At 31.4% G+C, this 24,139-nt stretch overlaps 2 protein-coding genes across 2 annotated transcripts in view; one reads left to right on the top strand and one right to left on the bottom strand.

Moving 5' to 3' along the window:
* LOC129234095 (chromosome transmission fidelity protein 18 homolog) overlaps window positions 1-16,802 on the top strand; it is a gene marked incomplete at its 5' end in the record, with an annotated part of 36,620 nt that extends 19,818 nt beyond the window's left edge. Inside the window, 9 exons of the mRNA XM_054867985.1 lie at window positions 1,895-2,022; window positions 2,396-2,507; window positions 8,080-8,250; window positions 10,290-10,439; window positions 12,118-12,248; window positions 12,876-12,960; window positions 15,021-15,146; window positions 15,221-15,275; window positions 16,702-16,802. Coding sequence (XP_054723960.1) covers window positions 1,895-2,022; window positions 2,396-2,507; window positions 8,080-8,250; window positions 10,290-10,439; window positions 12,118-12,248; window positions 12,876-12,960; window positions 15,021-15,146; window positions 15,221-15,275; window positions 16,702-16,802 — 1,059 coding nt within the window. The remainder of the gene's footprint in view (window positions 1-1,894; window positions 2,023-2,395; window positions 2,508-8,079; window positions 8,251-10,289; window positions 10,440-12,117; window positions 12,249-12,875; window positions 12,961-15,020; window positions 15,147-15,220; window positions 15,276-16,701) is intronic.
* A 755-nt stretch (window positions 16,803-17,557) lies between these two features.
* The window catches only part of LOC129234094 (polycystin-2-like), a gene marked incomplete at its 5' end in the record, with an annotated part of 30,910 nt that continues 24,328 nt past the window's right edge, over window positions 17,558-24,139 (bottom strand). Inside the window, 3 exons of the mRNA XM_054867984.1 lie at window positions 17,558-17,697; window positions 20,578-20,700; window positions 22,186-22,333. Of these exons, the coding sequence (XP_054723959.1) occupies window positions 17,677-17,697; window positions 20,578-20,700; window positions 22,186-22,333 (292 nt within the window). The remainder of the gene's footprint in view (window positions 17,698-20,577; window positions 20,701-22,185; window positions 22,334-24,139) is intronic.

The raw sequence follows: 24,139 nt of genomic DNA, 5'->3' as shown, positions 1-24,139 counted from the left end.
TCCCCCCTCCCCAGATTCCTGTTATTGTTGCACCCCCAAATATTTCGGCCTAAATCCGCCTATGGCTAAAAATAAGATAAAAAGCTTTTAATTAATCAAATGAAAAATCAATACTTTTACATGTTAAGCCTACTTACCAGTGCTGTACATTAAAATAGTATTTATGTACTACCTGAAACTTTCTTGCTCAGTATCTCAATAAGTATCAACTGTCTGACTAGCTTAGCGGAGAGAATAGCTCATCAACAGAATCATTATTTTAGGAATCACAGTGCGTTTTCTTCTTTATTTTTTTTCTTTTGAAATTCTGAAAGCGATCTGGATAATCAGAGATTCAGATAGTTGGAGATCAGATTAATTGGAGTTCTACCGTACCTGCAAATTGTATCTGAAGATAGAAATCAAATTAATGCAAAGCATAGTAACACTTTTGAAGAATGCGAAATAACTGCAAGACATTCACGCTGCAAAATTACATTAAAGGCTAAGCTTAGGTTAATTGATGCCTTGAATGATTTTTCATAAATGCAGAGGCAGACTCTTCAGCACAAGTTCAAAAGGGAGGTGCAAATTTTGTATTTTTCCAAGCCATTTACAATATTCTTGTAAGCACCAGCAAACAAAATGCAATGATGATTTTTTTTTTAAATGCAAACATGCAAAATATTTGAATGAAGAGGAAGGCTTAGCAAGAGAAGCAGATATTGTTCATCTTGAAAAATGTTCATGTTCGACTGAAACAAATATTGATAATGAAAAAATTTATTAATATAAGGCTTTTTTATATGAAAATATTTTTTTCTTTCATTTTAAGTGAGTGTATAAATCTTTTACTGTTTGATATACGTTTCATTGTGTTTCATACTTTTCAATGAGTTTTATATTTACTAGTTTGTGTTACAGTTTTCACTGTGTTATAAAAAGTAAGTTGCTTTTATTAAGCAATAAAAATTTTTAACTACTAAACTTAAAAATTTTAATATGTCTTTGAAACATACCTCCCCCCCTTCCCCCCACCGTTTGTACTTTTTCTGAGTCTCATATAACATGGTTTACTTTCAGGGCCCATGATAATAAAATTTTGTTGTTACACAAAACATCATTTTTTAGGAACCTATCTACTCTGTTACAGTGATGTTACCTGTATTACTGATTACAGCATTGCTTATATTCTGTACTAGCTGCATTGCCCGGCTTTGCCCGGTCTACCTCAAAAATAAAAGTTCTGTTAAGTGAGGCATGTTCAACAATCGGGCTTCAATTAGAGAAAAAAAATATTGTGAATTTCCGGTCAAAATAATCATTCTTAAAGAAAAAAGAACGGCTTAATCATGCTTTTTAATTTTTTCCCCAGTGATTTTACAGCCTTTTTTTTTGCAATTCAAAGGAAATGAATGAACCTTATGGGTATTTTTCATGGGCTTTTGAATGGCGCCAAAATCGAACTGGTCAGATAATTATTTCGGATAGAAAAAGCCATTAAACGCCATTTTCTGGTCTTAAAATTAAAATTCGAACGTCTCGGTACTTTTTTGGCGTTTGAAAACCCTCCTACGTTTTTTCTCGGGTGCCCAAGTACCATCCTGCCAAATTTGGTTCAGATTCGACGTAAACTGGATTTGTAGAAAGAACATAAATATATATACATATATATATATATATATATATATATATACACACACATATATTCTCTGTTTTATTTATATAGATGAGATATTTCATTTCAATGTGAAATTAAATTATTGAAGCATTTCTGAGTACAAACATGTTCAATAATTTTATGAGAAAAATTTGTTTTAAAAATATGCCCTGTAAAATTGTCCATTTCATACTTTGAAAACATTCACACTCCATGTTTGACTTGATTTATGTTTTCTTTATGTCTTTTTCAAAGTTCATCTATCGATTGAAGAAGGAATTAAGAGTTGCAGATTTAGAAGGGATTCAGATTGGACAAAAAGATATTCAAAAGAGCTTGTTTGCTGTTTGGTTGGATATATTTTACTGTGCAGAAAAAAAGTCGTAAGTCATTGTGTTAATGATTTTTTCTAAAATATCTTAGAGATATGATAAAATGTATGATATTGTATAAGCTATTAGAGAAACTTAAAAAGTTAATGTTGGGTTTTTTAAGGACATTCTTTCTTAAAATTAAAACTTAGATATCTAATCTAGAAATCTGAATGTTTTCTAAAGTATAATTTGAAAATGTAAAATTGTTTCTTTCTCTATTACATAGTTAACAAAATGTGTGATGTTTTTCAAACTTTGAGAGACACTTAAAAAGTTAATGTTGGAATTTTGAAGATTCATAAAATATTCAAACTTAAATTTATGGAAATTTAAATTTTTTCTAAAATATTGTTTAAAATTGTATATTTTTTCTTTCTTACAGATTTAATAAAATGTACAATGTCATTCAAGCTTTTGGAGATGCTGAAAAAGTTAATGTTGGAATTTTTGAGAACTATCTAAACATAAAACTGAGACATAGATCTCTAGAAAGTGTAAGATATCTATCGCTCTTTCTCCATAAATATAATCTGTATATTTTTCGAATATTTGCTTGATTTTTAATGCTTAAATCATGTTTAATTTTCTGCTAGTGTATGATTACTAACTAAATTATGTTAATTTAGCCAGAAATACATATTAATCTATAAAAAGTGGCCATAAAGTTTCTTATTTTTTTCTATCTCTATTAGTATTCATGTTGAAGACCATCAACACTTTGAACATTTCAAGAGATTGTTGTTGCACGCTGGTTTAGGAATGTACATCTTTTTAAGTTATTTAAAAATATATATTTGATTTACTGCTGACATTGGTTGTTTTAGCTATAAATAAAAATACTGATCATTGAAAAAAACCCAAAGATGGAAGCAAGAAAATATTTACCATATTTTCTTGCTTATTATCCGCAGATTAGCTGTTAAAAAAGTTTAAATTAATGAGGTGCAGGTTATACACATTGGTTCTCAATTTTCAGCAGGATTCACCTAATCAAGAAAGTTTCCTTGGCATGTATGGTTGTTTATTTTACATAGCTTGAAATTTTTCTCTGATGTGATTCAGGCTGTGTAAAATAAACAACCATACAGTCATAGTAGACGCAGTCTCCATTTGCACTAGACTAGACCATTTTCTCCTTTTTCTAACTCTGTCTTTAAGTTATTAGCAAACTGTTATTGCGATTTCAAGAAATCATTATTTTTTAGATTAACTGTGATTATACCTTAATTCTTCTTTACGTTTTTATTTTAGTTGCTAAAATTGTACTTTAAATCAAAACAACTTCGTGTTTTTACATATTATCCATGGATAATACAACACTGCAGATTATACGAAGATTTTTATTTGAGTCGCCTATTTTCAAAACCGGCCAAGTGCAAAAATTCTCGATTTTCATTTTTTTTTATAAGTTCCACTCAGTTTTACTAAGCGCTATGGTAACTAAAATTTTACGTTCAAAAGCGGCCTTTTTCAATGATAAACTAACATGGAAAGATTCGGTTAAGTTTCAAAACCGGCCAAGTTGGGTTTCTCATATAATCCGCTTGGAGCGCCCTTCACACAAACAGTCTGCACCTGTCTGTTGCTATAGTAACGAGACATGTCTCATTTCTTCGAGGGCAGTTGAATAATGGTTAGAGCTTTAAATGCGGTATATTGGCTTAGATTTTTTCTTCGGGGGGGGGGGGGGGGGGGGGGGGGAGGCTAGGATTTCTTCCTCGCCTCCTCCCCCCCCCAGAAAAAAAAATCTAAGCCAATGTACCGCACTTAAAGCTCTAACCGTTATTCAACTGCCCTCGGAGAAATGAGACATGTCTCGTTACTATAGCAACAGACAGGTGTAGACTTTTCGTCTGTGGCTCTAGAGAAGTAAGGTTATTTGAGTGAGTTTGAGGTTTGTTTTTAAAATCTTTTATGGAAGTCAGTTTTTTCAGTGTTTCATGTTTTTTTTCTTGATAAAGAAAAATGGAAGTGAATCCGCAGTGTGTTGAACCAGCCTTAGCACGGAAAAGGGTTCGAAATGAGAGCTCTTGGCAACGAAGCAAGGAAAAACGAATGCGATACAGTGATCCTGGATTACCCTTAATGCCAAACTGCAAACATGAAAATAAAGAAGTTTACAAGTGTGCAGATCTTCGCCGGGAAGATGTATCGGTGTTTCATAATCGTTTCTATTCGCATAAAACTAAAATCCTGCAAGATGCCTTCATACTAAAATATGTGATCGCTGATGACCCGTCCCGGAAGTCTAAAACTTTCCTAGACAGAGAACCAAAGATGTTTTTTGGGAAATTCTTTGTGCCAACTCCATCTGGAACTCAACTAAGGGTATGTCGACAAACGTTTTTACGAAGTCTAAACCTTAAAAAGCATCGGGTTCAGGGAATAATAAAGAGACATAAATTAAGCGGCACAATGCCTTCAGAGGGTCGTGGTGGCGACCATAAATCTGCAAATAATCGCGACAAACTTTCATCTGTTAAAAAGTTTATTGAAAAACTGAAATGCTGCGAGTCACACTACTGTCGGAGTAAAACTGTTGCTCGCATGTACCTTCCATCCGAGTTAAGCGTACAAAAACTGTGGAAAATGTATGAGGCGGAGTGTAATGAGGAACAACATGTTAAGGAAAGTTATTTTCGTAAAATATTTAATACAAATTACAATTTGGGTTTCGGTACACCTCGGAGTGATGTATGCTCAGTTTGCACCCAGTATAATGAAAAAATAAAAGCGGAAAAACGTGAGAACGAAAAAAAAGTACTAGCCTCTCTGAAACAAGTTCATTTATTGAAAGGAAAAGCTTTTTATAAAAAACTTAAGGAACGTCGTCCTGATTTATTGACCATTTCTTTCGACTGTCAAAAAAACCAAATGTTGCCTCGGCTCCCCGACCAGGCGTCATACTTCAGTAGGAAAATTCCAATGTACAATTTCACCATTGTTCAAGGAGATTCAAAAACTCCTCTCAACCCCAGCAACGTATTCATATACGTGTGGAATGAAACTGTTCTACCCAAAGGATCCAACGAAATCGCCTCAGCCGTTTTCCATCGCTTGGTTAACACAGATTTCACTGGAATTAAGAAATTGAGGTTAGTCGCGGACGGATGCGGCGGGCAAAATAAAAATTCAACAATAATAACGATGCTACACCACTGGCTGATAAAATTTGCCCCAGAAGACATTATTATTGAGTTGCTATTTCCAATGGTGGGACACTCTTTCCTCCCACCTGACAGAGTCTTCGGATTTATAGAACGTGACTTAAAAAAATTCGAAGTCATAGTGCGCCCTGAGGAGTTTGTCGATATTTTTAAAAATTATGGGACTGTAGAGCAACATGGCTCTGATTGCCTTGTTTACGACTGGAAATCGGAGTGCAAAATTATAATGAAACCTCCGCAAAGCTGGCATTTTAAATTTGCACCCACGAAACGCTTTTTTCTTAAGAAATCTGGGAATCGGATATTAATAAAAGGAGAAGTAAATTATCAATCTGACTTGGGACAATATAAATCCATAACAAAAAAAAATCAGAAAGCAGAGAACATTCGCCTCAACATCATTCCAACTGGGAAACCCATTGCTCCTGCGAAAATTAATGATGTACATAATTTGCTGTCAAAGCATTTTGGGGACAATTGGAGGTCATTAAATACCCTTAAGTTTTACTCAGAACTGCGCCCACACCAGGATGATATTATTGAAGAAAATAACGAAGACTGTCACGAATTAATTATCGATCCAGATGAAGAAGTAAGGGGTTGAGTTTCATTTTAATCGTTCTTTATTATTCAAGTTTTTTATTTCCTTATCAATTTGCATTACTTCTGGGATTTTTTTTTTTCGTTCTTGAATAATTTTTTCAGTTTGTAAAAGAGTTTATGAGGCAAAAGTATTGTATTAATTTTTTGAGATATATATTGTACTTAAATATATTTACTTTAATGTTTTCAGTTTATTTATTTTAATCGTTAACCTAATAGTTGAGTATCAAAAGTGGCCAAGTGACATATTGAGTTTCAAACCCGGCCAAGTGCAAATTACTTTTCTTAATTACCATTAGTTAATTTTATTATTTTTTAAATTAATCTTTCAGTTTGAATATACTAGGCTAGAAGTATAGATAGAACCACAATTGATACACCACAATTGATTGATATAGTTGTAATAAGTTTTTCGGCCCTCCTGAAAATTTTAAATCACTGCACTAGGCCGTTTTTGAAAATAGGCGACTCATTTCTTCTAACTGATTTAATGACTTGCGGATTATAGGCCATCACGGATAACATGCAGGAAAATATGATTAGCTCAATATTAGGGTGCTTCACCAGATTAGTTGTAGTTGCATCAAAAAATCTTCTATTTGGTGGGATTAATTTATATTATTAACTAAATCTGGCCAAAATTTAATATTGGTTGTTCTGTCCTCAAAGTACAGATATATTATCATGAATGTTTTTCTCTTTTTTTCTAAATTCTAAAAGAAAATCTTATTTTCACATATTCTTGTACAGTATCAAATAAATATGACCTTCTCCCCCCCCCCCTTTTATTCAAAGTACATTTATGTACTTTTCCTCTGAAGAAGTTGGGAGGGGGAGGGAGGAACTACTTGACAGAAAAAGGAAATTATATTTTTAAACTTTGGCTTCTATTTTATTATTAAAATCACTGTTTCAGAAAGTTAGTTCTTCCTGACTTTAAAACTTTAATGGACTTTGACCTTTTTTGTATCACATTTGTAGCAAAGTGAATTTTCATTGTGTACTGAGCCATATCTATAAAATTACTTATTTTGATAATTACTTCTTAATGTGCTTAGCAGGAATTCATACCTTATAAACAAAATAGTGGATACAACTGTGCATTGTAATTTAAGTAACAGTTTCATAACTATTTTCTTAACTAATTACTGTTTTTAATGTTCTTTTTAATTACCAAAATTAGTTTCACAATTCCCTGCAACCATGTTTGAAGACAAAGTTTTCACTTTGATTTCAGTGTAGAATTACCTTGGGGTGTTCATTTTGACCCCTGAAAAGAAATCTGCATAGCTCCTTACATAATGGTATACATTTGTAAAAATTAGTTTAAAATAAATGTATATATAATAAATGCAGTATATTTAAAAGATTTAGTAATCTGATGGATGCATAATGAATTATTTAAAGAAGGTTTAAAATAAACTTCAAATAACCAGCACTGTTTCAGATGCATTTCAGAAACTAAAAACTAATGCTCTTTTTTAAATGCAAAGACATTATGAATGCCTAAAGTTCTTGCAATGATATGTTCTAAGAGGCATTTTTTCGTTTGTGCTCTGCTTCAGCATCAGTAAATGTATTTTCATTCTTTTATTTCTCAAAAGGGTCTAAATGACACCTGCCCACACTTTTAGGTATCACCCTTTAATTTGAGTTAAAAAGAAATAATTTGAACTTTGACATCTTGAATTCAAATTATGTTTTCACAATCACGAGTGTGTGTGTATATGTAGGTGTATGTGTGGGAGGGGGGGCATGCTTGTTTCTGTGTGGGGGTATTCGTATGTGTGGGGGGTATCCGTATGTGTGTAGGCATGTGTATGTGTGTTTGTGTGGGGGATATATATGTTTGTGGGTAGTTGTGTGTATGTGTTTGTATGTGTAGGTGTCTGTATGTATGCATGTGTGTATGTGTGTGTGTAGGTGTATGTGCAAGTGTAGGCAAGTAAGTGGCGCAACCTGGAGACGGTTTTCGCTAGAGTAGCAGCATCGTGAGGCGGCCGGTCTACGGTGGTGCTGCAGAGAGAGGCGGGGGGAAAATAAAATCATAGGAATTCGAAACTGTCAAGTAAGAACAATAAGCAATCGTGATTGCTCAAAAAATACTATCTTCTTAGAAACTTCATGTTATTACACAGCATGATGATTTAGGAAAAGTCGAGGGAGGATTAAGCATTTTATGGAAATACAGAGGAGCAGTTAGCTAAAAAAAGTTCTTGGGGTCAAAATGACCCCTCTGTAATTTTAATGTTAATCTTAATCCTGTACGTGTTTAAAATTTATGCTTCTTTGTTAGGTTGCAAGTGGAGTTGAGTGGCTTTGCTTTGGTGATATCATTCAACAACAAATAGCTCAACGACAGTTATTCTTTCTGATGCCATATCTTCCATATCCTGCTGTTGCATTTCATTTGTTCAACTCTTCCCCATCATACCCACAGATTTCATTTCCATCTGCTTATTATGAAGTAAGATAGTTATTGTGATTATTGTTGCATCATGGTTCTCATTGCTCATGCTTTTTTCAAATTATTAAAATACATTGAGCGTAAAATGCAGATATGCCCACAGTTTATGTTTGGTTCAAAGTGTGAAAAACTGGTGACCAAAAAAAAAAAGGACTTAAAATGATGAGCAATAATAGTATTTCTTTATTTCAATTAGAACTAAAATTGAGGTTACAGAAACTGGTGTTAAAAAATAAAACAAAAACAATTAATTTAGATGAGACCAGGGTAAGTGTGCGAATGTTAAATAATTTTCTCGTTTTTGGTTTAACAGCCCTGAGTGAGCTGTCATGTAACCCCGTAGGTGCCTCACTACAGTCAGTGCATTTTCAGTGAAATCTGCCAAACCAAACGTGTTGCACGAGAGAAAGTTGTTTTTTCACAATGTTAAGTTTTTTTTTTTCATTCTTAGTTATTTTCTTATAAATCATATAATAGTAGAGTAATTTTCCAAAACTTATTAATATTGATTAGCCAATGTTTCTATGCAACAAATGACGTCTTATTCGGATTATTTAATGAAACCATTTTCAATCCAGTGTAACTTGATTTCAATACGATGACTTGGGGCTTATAAGCAAACTTTTTTCGGGGTAAGTTTCAGCATTTACTTCTAAAATCAGTTTAATCTTTTATATGGTGTAACATGCTAAATTTCAAAGCAATTACAATACTAATTTCGCTTGTTTTCATTCATTGGTAAGTTTCACTTGCTTATTTAAAGCATCATTTAGGCTTTATGTGAAATATTCAGAGACTATTATGAGTTTTTCTCAATTTGCTAACCTACCCCATACGGCTCGCCAACTTACCCTGTGATGGGGCAAGTGTGCAAACTCTGCGAAGGTTCACAAAAAATTATGCAAAAAAATAGACAAATCATAGTATTGTCAAAATAAAAATAAGACTTTATTGCTGATACCATACATATTATCCAAGCAATAAAAGAAAATTTTTCTACTTTATTTACAACCTTTAAAAGAATAATGTTTAAAAACTTCACCAACTATCCCCGGTCTCTCCTATATTTGTCTCATTCAGTTATTTCTTAAAATACTAAGAAATAATAAATTAGAAACATTGTACAAAAATGATGTTACTTAATTTTTATTTTAAAAATTTAAGTAGTACAGATTAAATAACTACAATTGATTGTATTTATCTATCTTTTTGCAGAATTCAAAATTGGCATTTTCTTAATTTAAGACATCATCAACAATTTATGGAATTTGTGTGTAGTGAGCTGCTGCGAAGCATTCTGACATGCTGCTTTCAGCTGCAACGAGCATTGTATCACCTTATTTGTGTGCAGTGTTCTGAGGATCATGTTGAACAACTATTATAGCAGGAAAAAATAAAATCGGCTTCCTGTTGTCCCTTTTCTTGTGTTTTGGGTGGTCAGAGACCCCCTACCAGTAACATTTTTTGCTGCTAAAAAAAAAAAACATTTTTGCAAACTGGACTTCTTTACAATGGTTTATGAATGTTTCAAGTTTGAATGAACTTTTGGCTAACGCTGTATGCTATAAAGTTGATTCTGCATTCTATTTCAAGAAACTAATGTATAGTATTTGACAATTTTTATGATTTTAATGTAAATAAAATGCCCATATATATTATTTTTTATATTATGTTTAACTAGTGATGTTCCCATTAATTTTTCTGAGAGTATACTCCCAGTAATCCATTACGCTCAATATGTGTATGCAATCATATAAATAATGTATAATAATATGAAAATTTTTTTTGAAGCTTGAGATGTACGCTAGTACAGTATAGTAGTGTTGAGGGTATACGCTATATATCTAAAACATGTTTGAGAATATAACGGCATATATGGAGTATATAGGGAACACCCCTGTGTGTAACTCTACTATTTAAGATTATTTTAATAAAATTTTTATAACTTTATTTCTTTGTTTAGTTTTAGTTTTGAATAGCTGTGTATTTTTTAAAGACTATATTTGTTGCTTTTTATAAATAATGTTTTTCTATTACAGAATAAGGCTAAAATTTCCCAGTCAGCAAATACTCTAACCAGCATGATCAAGGATATGGTGTCGTCTCTTAAAACTTTCTTAAATCCTAGTCTTCTAATTCTTGACATATTTCCATTCCTGTTGGAAATCATTAAACCATCTCTTAGACCCGTAAGTTATGTTTTGATTTTAAAATTAATAAATTCAGTATGGTTCTAAATTTATGAATATGAATTACTATTAGCCAATAGGGAAGTGAACTTTTCAAACAAAATGTTTTTAAATAAACTTGAATTAATAATACCAATTTTATAAACCATTGAAAACCAATTGATTTATTCAATTATTATTTCACTGCAGGAAGAACTAGAAAAATCAAATGTCTAAATGATTGTCAACAATTGAGTTCAGTATGAAAGCTCACTTTTCATAGTATAATTAATAAAATATGACCAGTGTATGGTGGGCACCACGATGTGAGAACCATAGACGGCTAGTATACCAAAAAAGTGGGGGGGGGGGGGGGTCAAAAGAAGTGTGTGGGGTTAGGAGGCGTGGCCTCAAAAGCTGAGGTTTTTTTTGTTGTAAAATTGAGTTATATTAAGGGCTTTTAACATTACTGGTTATGACACCTATAAAATATGTGGAATATGGCCTCAAAATGTTGGATGGCCACTGTAGACTTTCCTTTTCTAATTCAAAGTTTCATTTTTATGAAATAAAATAAGAAAAGTCCATTTATTTTGGAAATTTCAGTTTTTACTTTCATGAAATAAATCAATCCACCCTATAAAAACTCATTGTTATATCGATCATTTGTTTTCAACTCTTAAAAGTGAGGAGGCAAGGCCCCTTTACTTTTGAAAGTGAGTGAACAGTTGCCCGCCTTGCCCCTCGTATGAGCCGCCTATGGTGAGAACCCCAATGTCAATATTGATTGATTGTAAAAATTTCAAATTCATCAACATTTAATTTTTTTAAAATAAAGTATTTCATTGTATACTTTATATTTCAAAACTATCTACCATGGTGATTCCATTTCTCTTAATTTGCTTGTTCCATGAAAGCTGAATCGTATCTTTGAAGCATTTATCAAAAAACTAGTTAATTTGAAACATTCATTTAAGTGAAACCTCTGACAACTGATAGTAAATATTTTGGATAGAATTTCTATTTTGTTCTACTGACTGACATTACTTAGGTTACATCTGAAGAGCAAAACTTTTGAGTTTGCAAGTGTATTTTAAAAGTATACATAATTTTCCAATGAAATTTTGTCTGTAAAGAATCAGAAACAGACAGCAAACTTTTATCAAAAGCTCTAAAATAAACAGCTTACAACATTGATTTATACTGTTGATGCTAACAACAGAGGTTCAGATGAAAAAAAGCGAAAAAAATCGCTAGTCTAACTTTAAGTAGGGACATAAAAGAATATATGTAGGAAAACCTTTTTAACCAAAATTAAACTCTCGAAACTAGTTTTTGATTGTAGCGGTATGTAGGTGTTACATGTATCTTTGCGTAAGTCTTTGCGTCTTTTATGATCTCTCTTTCATCACTCTTGATTAAAAAAAAGAAAAAGAGTTTATATTTTTAAGCATAAATTAAATAAAAAAAAAAAACTAGTAAAAAAATCTAGTTAAAATAGCTCTTAATTTTTCTAGAACAAAGTATCATGCTTGAAGTTTTCCTTTGTACTTTTGCTTTTTTTATTGTGTTATAATAATAATTTAAATTTTTTTTTCAACGATATTTGTTATTATTTTCTTTTATTATTTTATGTTGATTTTTGTGCAAAAGTAACATTTTTTTTTGAATTATTGTAAGAAACTTTCTAATTTTTTAGGTTAGTACTCAGTTGTACAGTCAGAGAGAAATGAAGGAATTGCAGCGTGTTATTCAGCTTATGCTGGCATTTAATCTAAATTATAGACAAGAAAGATTGCAGGATGGAACATATAATTATGTTTTAGAACCGTAAGATTTATTTTTTTACTTTATAAATACCTTTTTGAACTCCCTCCCCTTTTTTAAATGAAATGTGGTGTTGTTTTTTTTTCTGATTTCTTTTCTTTTTTTTTTGTTTCAATGGATTTATGATTTTTCACTTTATTACTTTAAGTAATTTTTAATTTCATTTTAATACCATTTTTGCAACATATTATATTGTCCCTTCAAAACAACAGTAGGATACCTTACTGTTGCTCTGCGGCGTTGATATTATCTTAAAAAATTTTCAAAACAGTTTTCAAGTTCTTTTTTTAAGTAAAAAGTTCTTGCACTGTTGGTTGATTGTGGCTGTAAGTATTCTCTCTAAGTTTTGTTTGTGCTTTTTTAAAAAAATTAAATTAAACTCCGAATTCTTAACAGTTTATAGTCTTAAATAATATTTGACTACCAGCTTTAACATTTGGTATGAAAAAAATATTAACTGTATTTTTTAGATAATTTGAAATCACTAAATATAATTACTTTAATGCATTTCAGTACTTTTTGTAACAAATTTAAAGCTTTATTTTTACTATCTCTCCCCCTCCCCTCCCCTTGAAAAAAAAAAAACATTGTTTTTTCATAGCAATTTTATCTGTCATGTTTTTTAATTAGGAATGTAGAAGAATTGATTAAATTTGGTGAAACAAAATCAAAAAGAGTTTTGACTTATGCTGCAAAACAGATGATAGCTAGAGAGGTATGTTTATATTTATATATCATGTACAATTTTTACATTATAGTTTTATGTTGTTTAAAATTTAATTCACTCAGTTAGCCAAATGTGCATTTGTACAAATTCTTCCATTAAACTAATTTCCGTCTGTTATTGATAGCTTTTAGTGTTGACTTTTTCTTTCTTTTTATTTTAAACTATTTGATTGCTTAAGTATTGTAAGATTTAGAACATTTGGGTGTCAGGAGACCTGCTTTTCATTAAGTGGCAGTCTAAATGAAAATAGCATAATTTCTAATGCATTTTTAAAATTAATTTTGCATTCCATTATTTTACACAAAAGTTTTTTTTTCTGATCAATTTCTTCATTTTGGTGATTTTTTTTTCTGAAATATCTGTTATTAAGTGTATTTTTGTGCTGTGATCTTGAAAAAAATTAACTTAAATAAGTCTCCTGGCAGTGGAAGTAGCATATATGTTCTTGCTTCAGTTTTAACCCTTAGACATTCAGATTAAAAAAAAAAAAAGTGGCTCGTAAACATGCATTAAATTTCACTCAATTGAACAATTATGTTCTTGCTTTTTGCTTAGAGAAATAGGACATTCTATTTTGAAATGTTCATTGTTTCATAAAATTCCATTACGTTAATATACGGTTCATGAACATTAAAATGCCCTTTAAAATTACGTCGCCCGGCCTTTGTACAGTCTTCCTCGAAAATAAAAATTATGTCAAGTGATGAGTGTTCAACACTCAGGCTTGGACCAAAAAAAAAAATCAGTAAAATTTTGCAACAGATTGCAGAAAAATAACCAAAAAGTAAGCATGTTAAATCCCCTGATTACAGAAAAAGCCTTTAAAACAAAAGCAATAATTTTACTTTTTCATATTCAAGAAAAAGAAATGGCAACAGATCTTTCGTCTCAATGATTTTCTTCACGCTATAAATTTTAATTAAAGCATTGTTGCAGAAAGTTGAGATGAAGCACTGAATAAAAATTTGAATGGAGGAAAGCCTTCACAAAATAGGTATTTAATGTTGAAATCTAAGTGTCATAATTAATAGTTTTAAATTGATATCTCCGCTAATTATTATCGAAGGATTATGTTAAATAGCGAAACACAAAGACGGGAAAATTACAAATCCATCTATACCTTGTTCGATGGTCAGTTCACTGTCGTTCAGGAGAAGTAACTCAGACATAGATGACTACATAGATACGTACGCTCAATTTTTGATTATGTAAGTTGATCTTCCGTAGCTCTTAGTCTGCAATGACATGTGAAAGAAATGGCTCCTCCCAGGTATCATTGTAGTCTGCCTAAGAGGCAGGGATGTAAATTAGAGTGTTTCAATTCGGGAAAAATAACTTAGAATATTTATGCATGGTAAGAAAATTTAAGTGTAATTAAATAGCCTATCGCCAGCTCAGTCATTCCATCAGAGGACTGCAGTTTCGTGCTTTTTAGCAGTCATTAGCCCGGAATATTAATTACCTGTGCTGGAGGCAAATAACCTCTTAAGGGAGCCAAGAGAGCCAAACAAACTGGTAGCTAATGTAGAATTAGCACACCAGATGAGTGACTGCAGCAATGGTGTGGTTCAACTCAAAGATTAATGGAAAATCATGTTATTTTGTAGTAAGTTACCGCCCTAAGCCAGGGCTAAGGCAGAAATACTTAAAATACACCGCCAGCTCAGTTATTCCATCTGATGGAATAACCGGATGGATGGCGGTGTATTTTAAGTATTTCTGCCTTAGCCCTGGCTTAGGGCGGTAACTTGCTACAAAATAAATAGCCTATCATTTAATATTTTTATGAAGGCTTTAATTAGTTGTGATGACACTTGTCGACATAAGTTTTACTTGCATGTAATTACTTGCTAATATGCATAGGCCTGTGTATGAAAATTTGATTTATTGATGTAAATTTACAGTGATCAAAAGGTAAATTTAGAGAGTTTTTTGCGGTATTCAGTGGTTGATGAAATTAATAGGTTCTTAATTTGTGTAAGAAAAAAAATCTTTTGAAAGTTTTTTCAGTTGCTTCTGTATGAATTATTGTGTTTAAATTAACTCAGGTTGAAATGGAGCAAATGAGAAAGGAAGATAAAGCTGGTGAACATACAAACGAGAAAGTTGTACAAAAAACTACAGAAACCTCTGAACCAAAGAAGGTGGCCAAGAAAAATGTTTTGCCAGAAAAGGTAATTCTTTCAAATGTAACTATTTTAATCAATGGTAATTTTACATTACTATGATTGATGGCTTTGTTTTTCAGCCCATGGTTGACTTTTTTGGAAGAGTAATCATTCCGAGTGAAAGTGACAAATCAGGTAATTTATTTGACTATAAAAGACTAAATATTCTAATGCATCATCTGAATAATAATTTCTCTATTTTAATTCATTTGATTAGCCAGCGGAAAGAAAGTAAAATACTCAGCATTAGTTTTTTCAGAATTCTGAAATTCAAAGTCACGGAAAGTTCCTAAAACATTCATTCAATTTTTGCAATGTTAGTGGAGAAAATGAGCTAATTTTCATTTTTTAATACAGTACCCATCTTAATAGATCTTGTACTTCTAAATAAAATGTGTTTAGAATCTGGTTAATAATTTAGGTATTAAAAATACAAACCGCAAAAAAGAAATACAGTAGATGTTATTTTAATGTAGTATTTAATATATTTATGTAACTATATCGAACATGTATTGAAGTTACTTTATATTTTATCTAGTTCAGATCATTCTAAAAAGAGTTATATCTATAAAAAAATAGATTTAGCTTTTGTAAAATTATTTTTTTCCTTCCAATAGTAGGACCTTTGTTTGTGATAAAAGCACTAATTTTTGGAGAATTCCAAATATTTTGAACAAAATTAGTAACATTGACAAAAGAACGTAGATGGATACTGTTTGTTAAAAATATTCTTCTCATCCGCATATATATAATAGCCAATGATCCAGTAATGCTCCTGACGTCATCAACAATGAAACTCGCGCCACAGCATGATAGTTTAATATGCTATGTTTTGGTAATGTTTAACATACAGGGAAAGGTTTTATTGTGACCATGGCTGAACTGGATATGGTCACTTCACTGTTTTTTTTACTGGCAGGGTTGTGTCATTTCAGGGGAATGAAGAAACGAACGAGTGGTAAACAAATACAATGAACACTATCTACCGGAGTTTTAGGGTTAATCTACTGGAGTCAGACTTAAAATTTCAACTATAAAAATATCAAACAGACAATTGCTTCGTTCAAATGTAGAAGCAATTTTCACCTGTCATATCTCGACTGGTGATTTTCTGGTTAAAGTACCGTGAGGTTACAAGTGAAACCCACTAAGTCAAATATAATTAATTTTCGGATTTTTACAAAAAATTAATAAATAAATAAAATAATGAATAAATATTTAAAAATATATATGAAAAATAAAAAAAAAATAATAATCTTATACTTAAAAAACACTTAAAGTCATACAATTGATGATAATTAGTCCTAACCGTATCTATCGTTAGTGTAATGTAAAAAATAAACTTATGAGAACCAAGACTCTTCCATGATTTTGAAGAAAATGCCAGTGCTTTAACTTTTTTGATAAAATAATAGCACTACCAAAGTAGACAAAGCAGCAAAAATCTTTAATCAGCGTTTACTCAAAACCATGTTATTTGACTTAGTGTGTTTCACTTGTAACCCCACGATATAATGATTAGTTTTGGTGTTGATTCTCATTTCATTCTTTTTGTTGCCAGGCAAGGAAGATGAAAGTACTGCTGATGATGTATGGTTTCGCTTCAAAGAAGGATACACCAATGCTGTAAGGAAAACTGTATATATAAAGGACTTATTGTAAACTGACCTAAATATTTCATATTAAAAAAATATGAATTTTTCAAGATCTTCCTGAAACTACTCATAATGGTTTTACTTTCTCTGTTTCATCTTCCTGGATTACAAAAGCTATATGTGAGCAATGTATAACATGCTTACACATAGGTTTTGTAATTTTAGCATGGTGGAAGTAAAATCATGTAAATAAATAATAGTTTCATTCAAAACGCTGAAAATGTTGAGTGTGCTTGTTACCAGAGTTTGCCTCTGAGGTACATGTATATGTGTGTAAATATATTATTGCACAATGTTAAGTTAGTTTGTAAAGTTTGAAAGTGAGGGAAAAGATATTGTGTTTTCTTAAACCTTTTAGCATTATCATACTTTTTTAGCATTCTTGTAAAGATTAGGTGGGTAATACATAGCTATATAACTTTTACAATAACATAATTTATTGCAAATATGTACATATGGGAAGTAATATAGAAAGTTTAAGAAAGAATCATTGACCACATTTATTTTTACCTTTTTGAACTTATTTGTCAAAAATTTTTTTACAAGCAAATTTTTTTTTTCTCATTCTTTATTTTCTTAATGAAAAATAAAGATCTAAAACTTTTCTAACTCAATGAAAAAGGTCATTTTAACTGTATACTATATGCATTAGTGTTGAATGTCTTTATGTACTATTTTAATACTTTTTTAATGATGAATTTTTATATGGAAATAATTAGACTTAAGAAGATCTTATTCACTATTTTAATTGTGAATTTTACTAGCTTTTCTACATAGTTTACATAAACGTTCATCTTTTTACATTCATTTCTGCTGAGTCTTCAGAATCAAGCATTTTTCACAATCCCAAAGCTCATGCAATCTTCTATAGTAGTTTATCTCTATTTATTCTTCTTTGGTGACTGTTAAAGATAAAAACAAATAAACACATGCACACAAATATGTGGCCTATCCGGGCTAAAATCCAAAGTTTAAACTAGAGGGAATCTTAGCTGCAAGCTTTGCGTACGGAAGGGAACTTGAACATAAGTTATTGGTAGTGAGATAACTATTGAAATATTATTTCAGTAGCTTAACGTTTAGTACAATCTCACACTGTTCTTAACAATTGCTTACGTTGATTCCACTTAAAGTTTAAATATTTCAAAATCAGTAAATTAAGCTTCGTAAATTTAGCAGCATTCACATCATTGCTGAAATAACATCATGTCCTCCTATTTTGTGGACCGTTGTATGGAGACAAATTGTTCTCCAACTTTTGTCACATAAAAGGAATGCTTTAGCTGACATTTTTCATTCAAATTTCAATCAACCATGCATTTAAGAGAACAGCAATGAATTGATGAAACCAAAAAAGTTTTTTCAACATTCTTCATCGCAAATACCTGGGAATAAACTGTAAATTTCAGATATTAGTTTATTTACTGTGTACAATAATTTCATTGATTTTCATAAAAAATATCAAATGTACCGTATTATCCCACATTATCCGGCATGCCGGAAAAAGCGAGGTTGACCAGCATGCCGGGAAATTCGAATTTTCCGGCATGATGGATAATTTGAGGTCTATTTTGCAGCAAAACAAAAGTAAAATTCCCCATTCAGTTCCAATCAGAAAGCAAACCACCGTAGGGGAAAAAAATAACAAATCCAGAAAGTAACCTTCTTTCGAAAAAATGTGTATTGCATAAATATGTGCTTGTTATTTATGGTAGGTTATTATTAACGGATTTAATTATATGCCAATAAAGTAATCAATTCAGAAGCAATCATTGTTACTGCAATTTGTTTCTAGTTTTTTTTTAAATAAATTATTTTAGGGTCCTTTTAGAGAGGGAAGTTTAATTTTTATGTATTGAATAGCTATGGTAAATTCTTTAGCACCGCTTAGTGACGGTAACTTAAGCTTACTGCGTAAATGTTTGCTTAGTTTCAATTTAATGTTTATAATGTTATTCGTTATTAAACAATATTTTTCTTGTTAAAATAACAAATGACATTGCTAATAAATATTTTTACAAAATTAAGCTGTTTAATACTAATAAGATATGTGTAGAATTTACATTAATTTTAAGCTGAACATTATTTTTTTATAGTATTAATTTTTTTCCTAAAGATTTTTCCGACATGCCGGAAAGGATCAGGCAAGTGTTATTGAAAATCTGGTGACCCCAAATTTTGCGGCATGTCGGATTTTGCGGCATGTACAATTGGAAAAATGAAGCAGCGCAACCCAAATTGTCAGCTTAGCTGGCACAGGACAACAGCAACATCAAAAAGTATAAATGTTTTAGTCAAAAATATAAGTTATGTTTGCATGTTTCTGGCTCATAACACAGAGTTTTCTGTCAAACCATAGACAGAATATAAGGGGATCATTTTTTTTACAATTTAAGATATCAATGTTAAAAATTTGATGGAGTACGAGCATTTAAAGCAATTGATTGCTCACTAGCCAAGTGAGAAAGATTGAAGTTTATAACTTTCAAATTTCCATAGCCAAAAAGATTTGGCAAATCCTAAAAACATCCCAGTTGAATCTCTTAAAAATTTAGAAAGATATTGGTGTCTTAATTTCGTTCTTGGAAATGAATGAATCATAGAGAACTGTTCACTAAAAATCTGTGTTAATCACAAGTCACACTGAACAACTGCAGGCAAGTGTTGCCAATTTGCGAGCTATCCCTTACATTTCCTCACCTCTACATTGTTGCAGTTACCTACTAAATACGTGATTACAAGTATGCAACGAGGGACCTACCCACCCAGAACCCTTAGTTTAAACATATGTATTGAAAATGATAAGCCCAGTTCTAATGTGTTAATTTGTATGTATGTAATGGCTGTTTTGATTAATTTGTTTTGTTTTGATTAATTTCTTCATTAGAAAAGTAAATTTTGGCTATGATAGTGAATGCACAAAAAAGGTTCAAATTGTAAATCGCTCACTTAGAGTTTTTTTAACTTCCTTTTACAAAAAAGGAAGTATTGTATTGGCGAAAAAAAAATTTCACTCAAAAATCGACCTTAATTTCCATTTTGCTCACCCTGGAATGAATGTTGAGTTTTTTTTCGACTCGACCACACGTGGATAAGTGCCTAAGAATGTATGGACACGCGAAATATCCATTTTGACATTTCCTGAGTTAGTTACAACGAGTTTTCTCGTGACCTCTGTATGTACGTATGTGTGTTGCACAACTCAAGAATGTTATGCCCTAGAAAGTTGAAATTTGGTACGTAGACTCCCAGTGGGGTCTAGTTGTGCACCTCCCCTTTTGGTTGCTTTCGGGTGTTTCTAAGGGGGTCTTTTTCCCTTTTTTGGGGGGAAATCTTTGTTAATTTGGCGAACGCTTGGCGATATATGGCCAGTCTTTTTGGTCGTCAAGTTTTATCGCCAAGTTGGCGACAAATTTGGCGGATTTTTTTTTAAAATCTGGTTTTAATTTGGCCATTGTTGGTGATATTTAGAGAGAAAACGATTGAATCACAATTTAAATTACCAATAATGACATTAAATTGGAGCAAAGGGAAGTCATGTGAGGCACACATCAGCTCGTTTTAATTTTGTCTTGCAGACAAGATCAATATTTGGATATTAAGCAAAATTATGTAAGCAAATATGCTTTCAAAAAGCACAATCAGATTATGAAAATCTAGACTTCAGAGATCAAAATTAATGATTGGGAAACTCTCTAGTTACTTTCAAACTTTAGTCCTCAACTACTGATTGCTATGTAAGAATTTTAGTGAAGTTTTAGAAAAAACTGTCATAATCTTACTGGATTTGGGTTGGCTCCGTTGTTGGGAACACGAAGAGAGGAATCAGAATCCCATCTTTGTAGTTCTTCTCTCACCATTTTCTCCATGTGATGTCTCTTTGCTTTTTCGTCTAAGTCACTGCTCTGGTGAATGTAAATAAAATTTATAAAATGTATATTTCTCATTACCTATTAAATTCTATTTTTATACAATGCTGTATATTTTTCATTGCACAATTATTGTTCTTTAACATGTGAGTTCTAAATAAATTGTTTTTCTAAGTTAGCTTTCGTTATTTGATTTGCCATTGTTTTTTTTTTGATCAATTTGTATTTACAATTCACACACATTAGTACGTAATCAGCAATCAATACTAAAAAACTGTTTATGAAACATGAGTACTAGCTTGTAAATTTCATTTTTGATCTCTTAAATAATTAGGAAACAATTTACAGGAATTTGTTGGCTTTGATCACCTTTTTCTTATAAGTCCCTTTCTTTACCAAAGGAAAAACTCAAAACAAACCCAAATCAAAAAGTATCAAGGGAATAATCAATAAAATTAATACATACTAACCACGTTTGCTTTTAGTTTATACCTGGGGATTGTGGTTAAAAATATGTACACATACTAAATTCCAGATAAAAAGTGGGCCTGACACAAGAATTTATTTTCTGTTAATCATTTCACATTATACATAATTATTTTCAAAAAATTATATAGTTTAATGTTTCCTTGCGTTTTGGGAAGAATTCTTAAAAGTTCAAAAATATTATCCCAAAAGCAAGCAGTTAAAGAGCTTCCTTGTGTTGTTTCAACACAGAATTTTTAAAACAAACCACAGTCAAGTATTTCACATAGAAGATAAATTTTTCTTTCTTCCAAAATTCCTTGCACTATATCTTAGTGTATATTTTTTAAAAATGTGTTATTATTTTACATGCTTCTGAGTTTTCTGTTTTGAAGTTTTCAATCATAGTCTGAAAAATTAGTATTGATCTTTAAAAAAAAAAAAGTAAGCCAACTTTCATAAATTGGAAATTTATGTTTGATGTTTTGATTTTTGTTTTTACAAAGAATGGGAGCTGACTTATTGCAATAAAGTCAAAAATTGGATTTCAGAATTTATGTTTTTATTTCGTATTTCTTCAACTAAGTTCAATTTTATGTGAAACTTTTGCTTAAAATATTAATGAAAACTAAAATTGAATTAATTGAAGAAATCTGACCTTTTGTGCACATTACAATTTAAATATCTTTTCCATTTTTCTCTTATAATTAGTGTTGGAAAAAAAGAGGGACAGCATTTATTATAATGATTAAAAACCAAGAATTGATTGAAATGATAAGACAAACAGAATGTGTTGACCTGATATAATTAATGTCTTCTCTAGTCTAACTAACATTTATTATTCCAAATTAATCTTGAATTACATAAAAAACGATGTTAATTGCTTGTAAAGTTTTGCACTTAGCCTGATTCGGCCTGAAGCCAACAAATCTTTTGTACAAGGCATAACGTCACCATGGATGGAGAGCAGCTTCAGTGATTATCTTTAAGGGATTGGATATCTTGATGCTTAAAATTTGTATGAAGGACATATGAACAAAATGTTTTCATTCTTACCTCTGATATTGTGTTAAGGATTTTATTCATATTTTCTCTCCTTTTGACTTTTGCTCTGTCCATAGCAGCCATTTTGTTTAAAACAGCATCTATCTTCGATACTATATTGCCAATAGAATTTTCCATTTTATCAACTCTTTCAGATAAACTGAAAAGGAAGAAAATTTTATCAGCTATGAATTAGCATTGATAGGCTAAACTAATTTCATACAACTTACTCACAGTGGCGGATCCAGGGGGGGGGGAGAGCTGTAGCCCCCCCCTCATGAGGTTTGAATTTACACTAGATAAAATTGAAATTTCAGAGGTTTTTAATGCGGCAATACCTTTGTGAATTTAGGTTTGTATTATATTTAGATAAATATATAAACTATATATATTGGCATATTAATGAAAAGGGGGGCTAGGTAACGGTAGCCCCTTCTCCCATTTGGTCCAAACCTACTACAGATTAGATTGCAATCTGCAATGGTATGTAAAGACTTGGAGGAAATAGTTTTGTCCTGCAATCGACGTTTTTCAATCTGAAAGTTATTACTTTCAAATTAAATCAGTCATATATATTTTACTTCATTCTCAGGCTAAAGGGGCTATAGCCCTCCCACTCCAAGGTCAGGACTTACGCTAGATAAAACTGAAACTCGTGAGATGTTAAATATTTCCATACTTTTGCGAATTTTAATATGCATTTCTTAAATAAATACAATTGGCTCTCTGTTTAACCACTTTCAAGGGACCACAAAAAATCGTTCTTAAGTAGAAATCGTCCTTAAATAGAGTACTTTTAAAACGAAAGTGGACCATCTGGGGCCGTGAAAAGCCGTTTTTAAATAAAGAAAGTCGTTAAATAGAGCGTCGTTAAACAGAGAGCCAACTGTATATACATTCCCTTAAGCAGAATACTTTGATATCCTGCAACGTAAAATCATTTGCCCGAAATTGTTCTGCTGGTACTTCTAGCATTGTACATGTAGAAACGTTATAAAATTAGTTGATCATGAAAACTAAAAAATCTCTTCAAAACTTGAACAGGCTGCAAAAGCTAAACCGGGTAAGATTCTCAAAATGCATAGAAAAAGCAAACATGTAAATTTGTATTAAAATCCTAGTCTGGATTTGAAACTGGAATTCTGGATTTTTTCTTTTCTTTTGGTTAATTTTACATATTATGAATAAGCAGTTAAAATAATGAAAAAATAAAAAAAATAAATGAATTAAGTACTAAAATATTCTATTAAATGAGTCGAGTTATACGTCAGCATGTAATAAAATACCTCGAAAATTTTAAAATAATTGAAATACATCAGGACACAAAAGGAATGAAGTCTCGAGCAAGACGCAATTTTCGGCGAGACACGCGTTTTAATGTTGGCATGTTTTCGAAGCATTCGTTTATGGCAGAAATTGTGGTGGATGAAGATCGATTAAGGAGAAAATAGAGAAATGGAACCAAAAACGTAAGAAAAATCAGAATCTATTCAGAATTATAAGTATAGGATCGTTCTGAGGTCTGAAAAAGTGAAACGAGGAGGAAAACTTTACAAAACAAACACAAAAAACTAAAATTCCGGTATAAGCCGAAATAATCTAATCCCGAAAAGCGATTAGGGCATAAAGCAGGTGCAGGCAGTCAAAAATTATTTTCTGCAAAAATTTGTAGAATTTCTGCTGCACAAATTTTGCGCATAAAATTCCGACATTTTGCGCGAGCTTACCGCCGAATAAGCGTAATTTGCGAGAATTTCGGATTTTTTTCTAAATTGAAGAAATCTGCAGAATTATATCTTTAGTTGAAATATATTTGTAGAAAATATATTTTTTTGTAGAATTTCTGCAGAAAATTTGTCTGAGTTTTCCTCTCTCATTTGAACAGAACAGTTCTGCGACGGACGTCGCAAATTTAGTAGTAGTCTGCTTGGGGTTTTATATATGATGGCGTGTTAATGGCGGGTTC

The sequence above is a fragment of the Uloborus diversus genome, unplaced genomic scaffold (assembly GCF_026930045.1).
Source record: "Uloborus diversus isolate 005 unplaced genomic scaffold, Udiv.v.3.1 scaffold_998, whole genome shotgun sequence".
Lineage (NCBI taxonomy): Eukaryota > Metazoa > Arthropoda > Arachnida > Araneae > Uloboridae > Uloborus > Uloborus diversus.
This window is presented reverse-complemented; position numbering and strand designations above follow the sequence as displayed.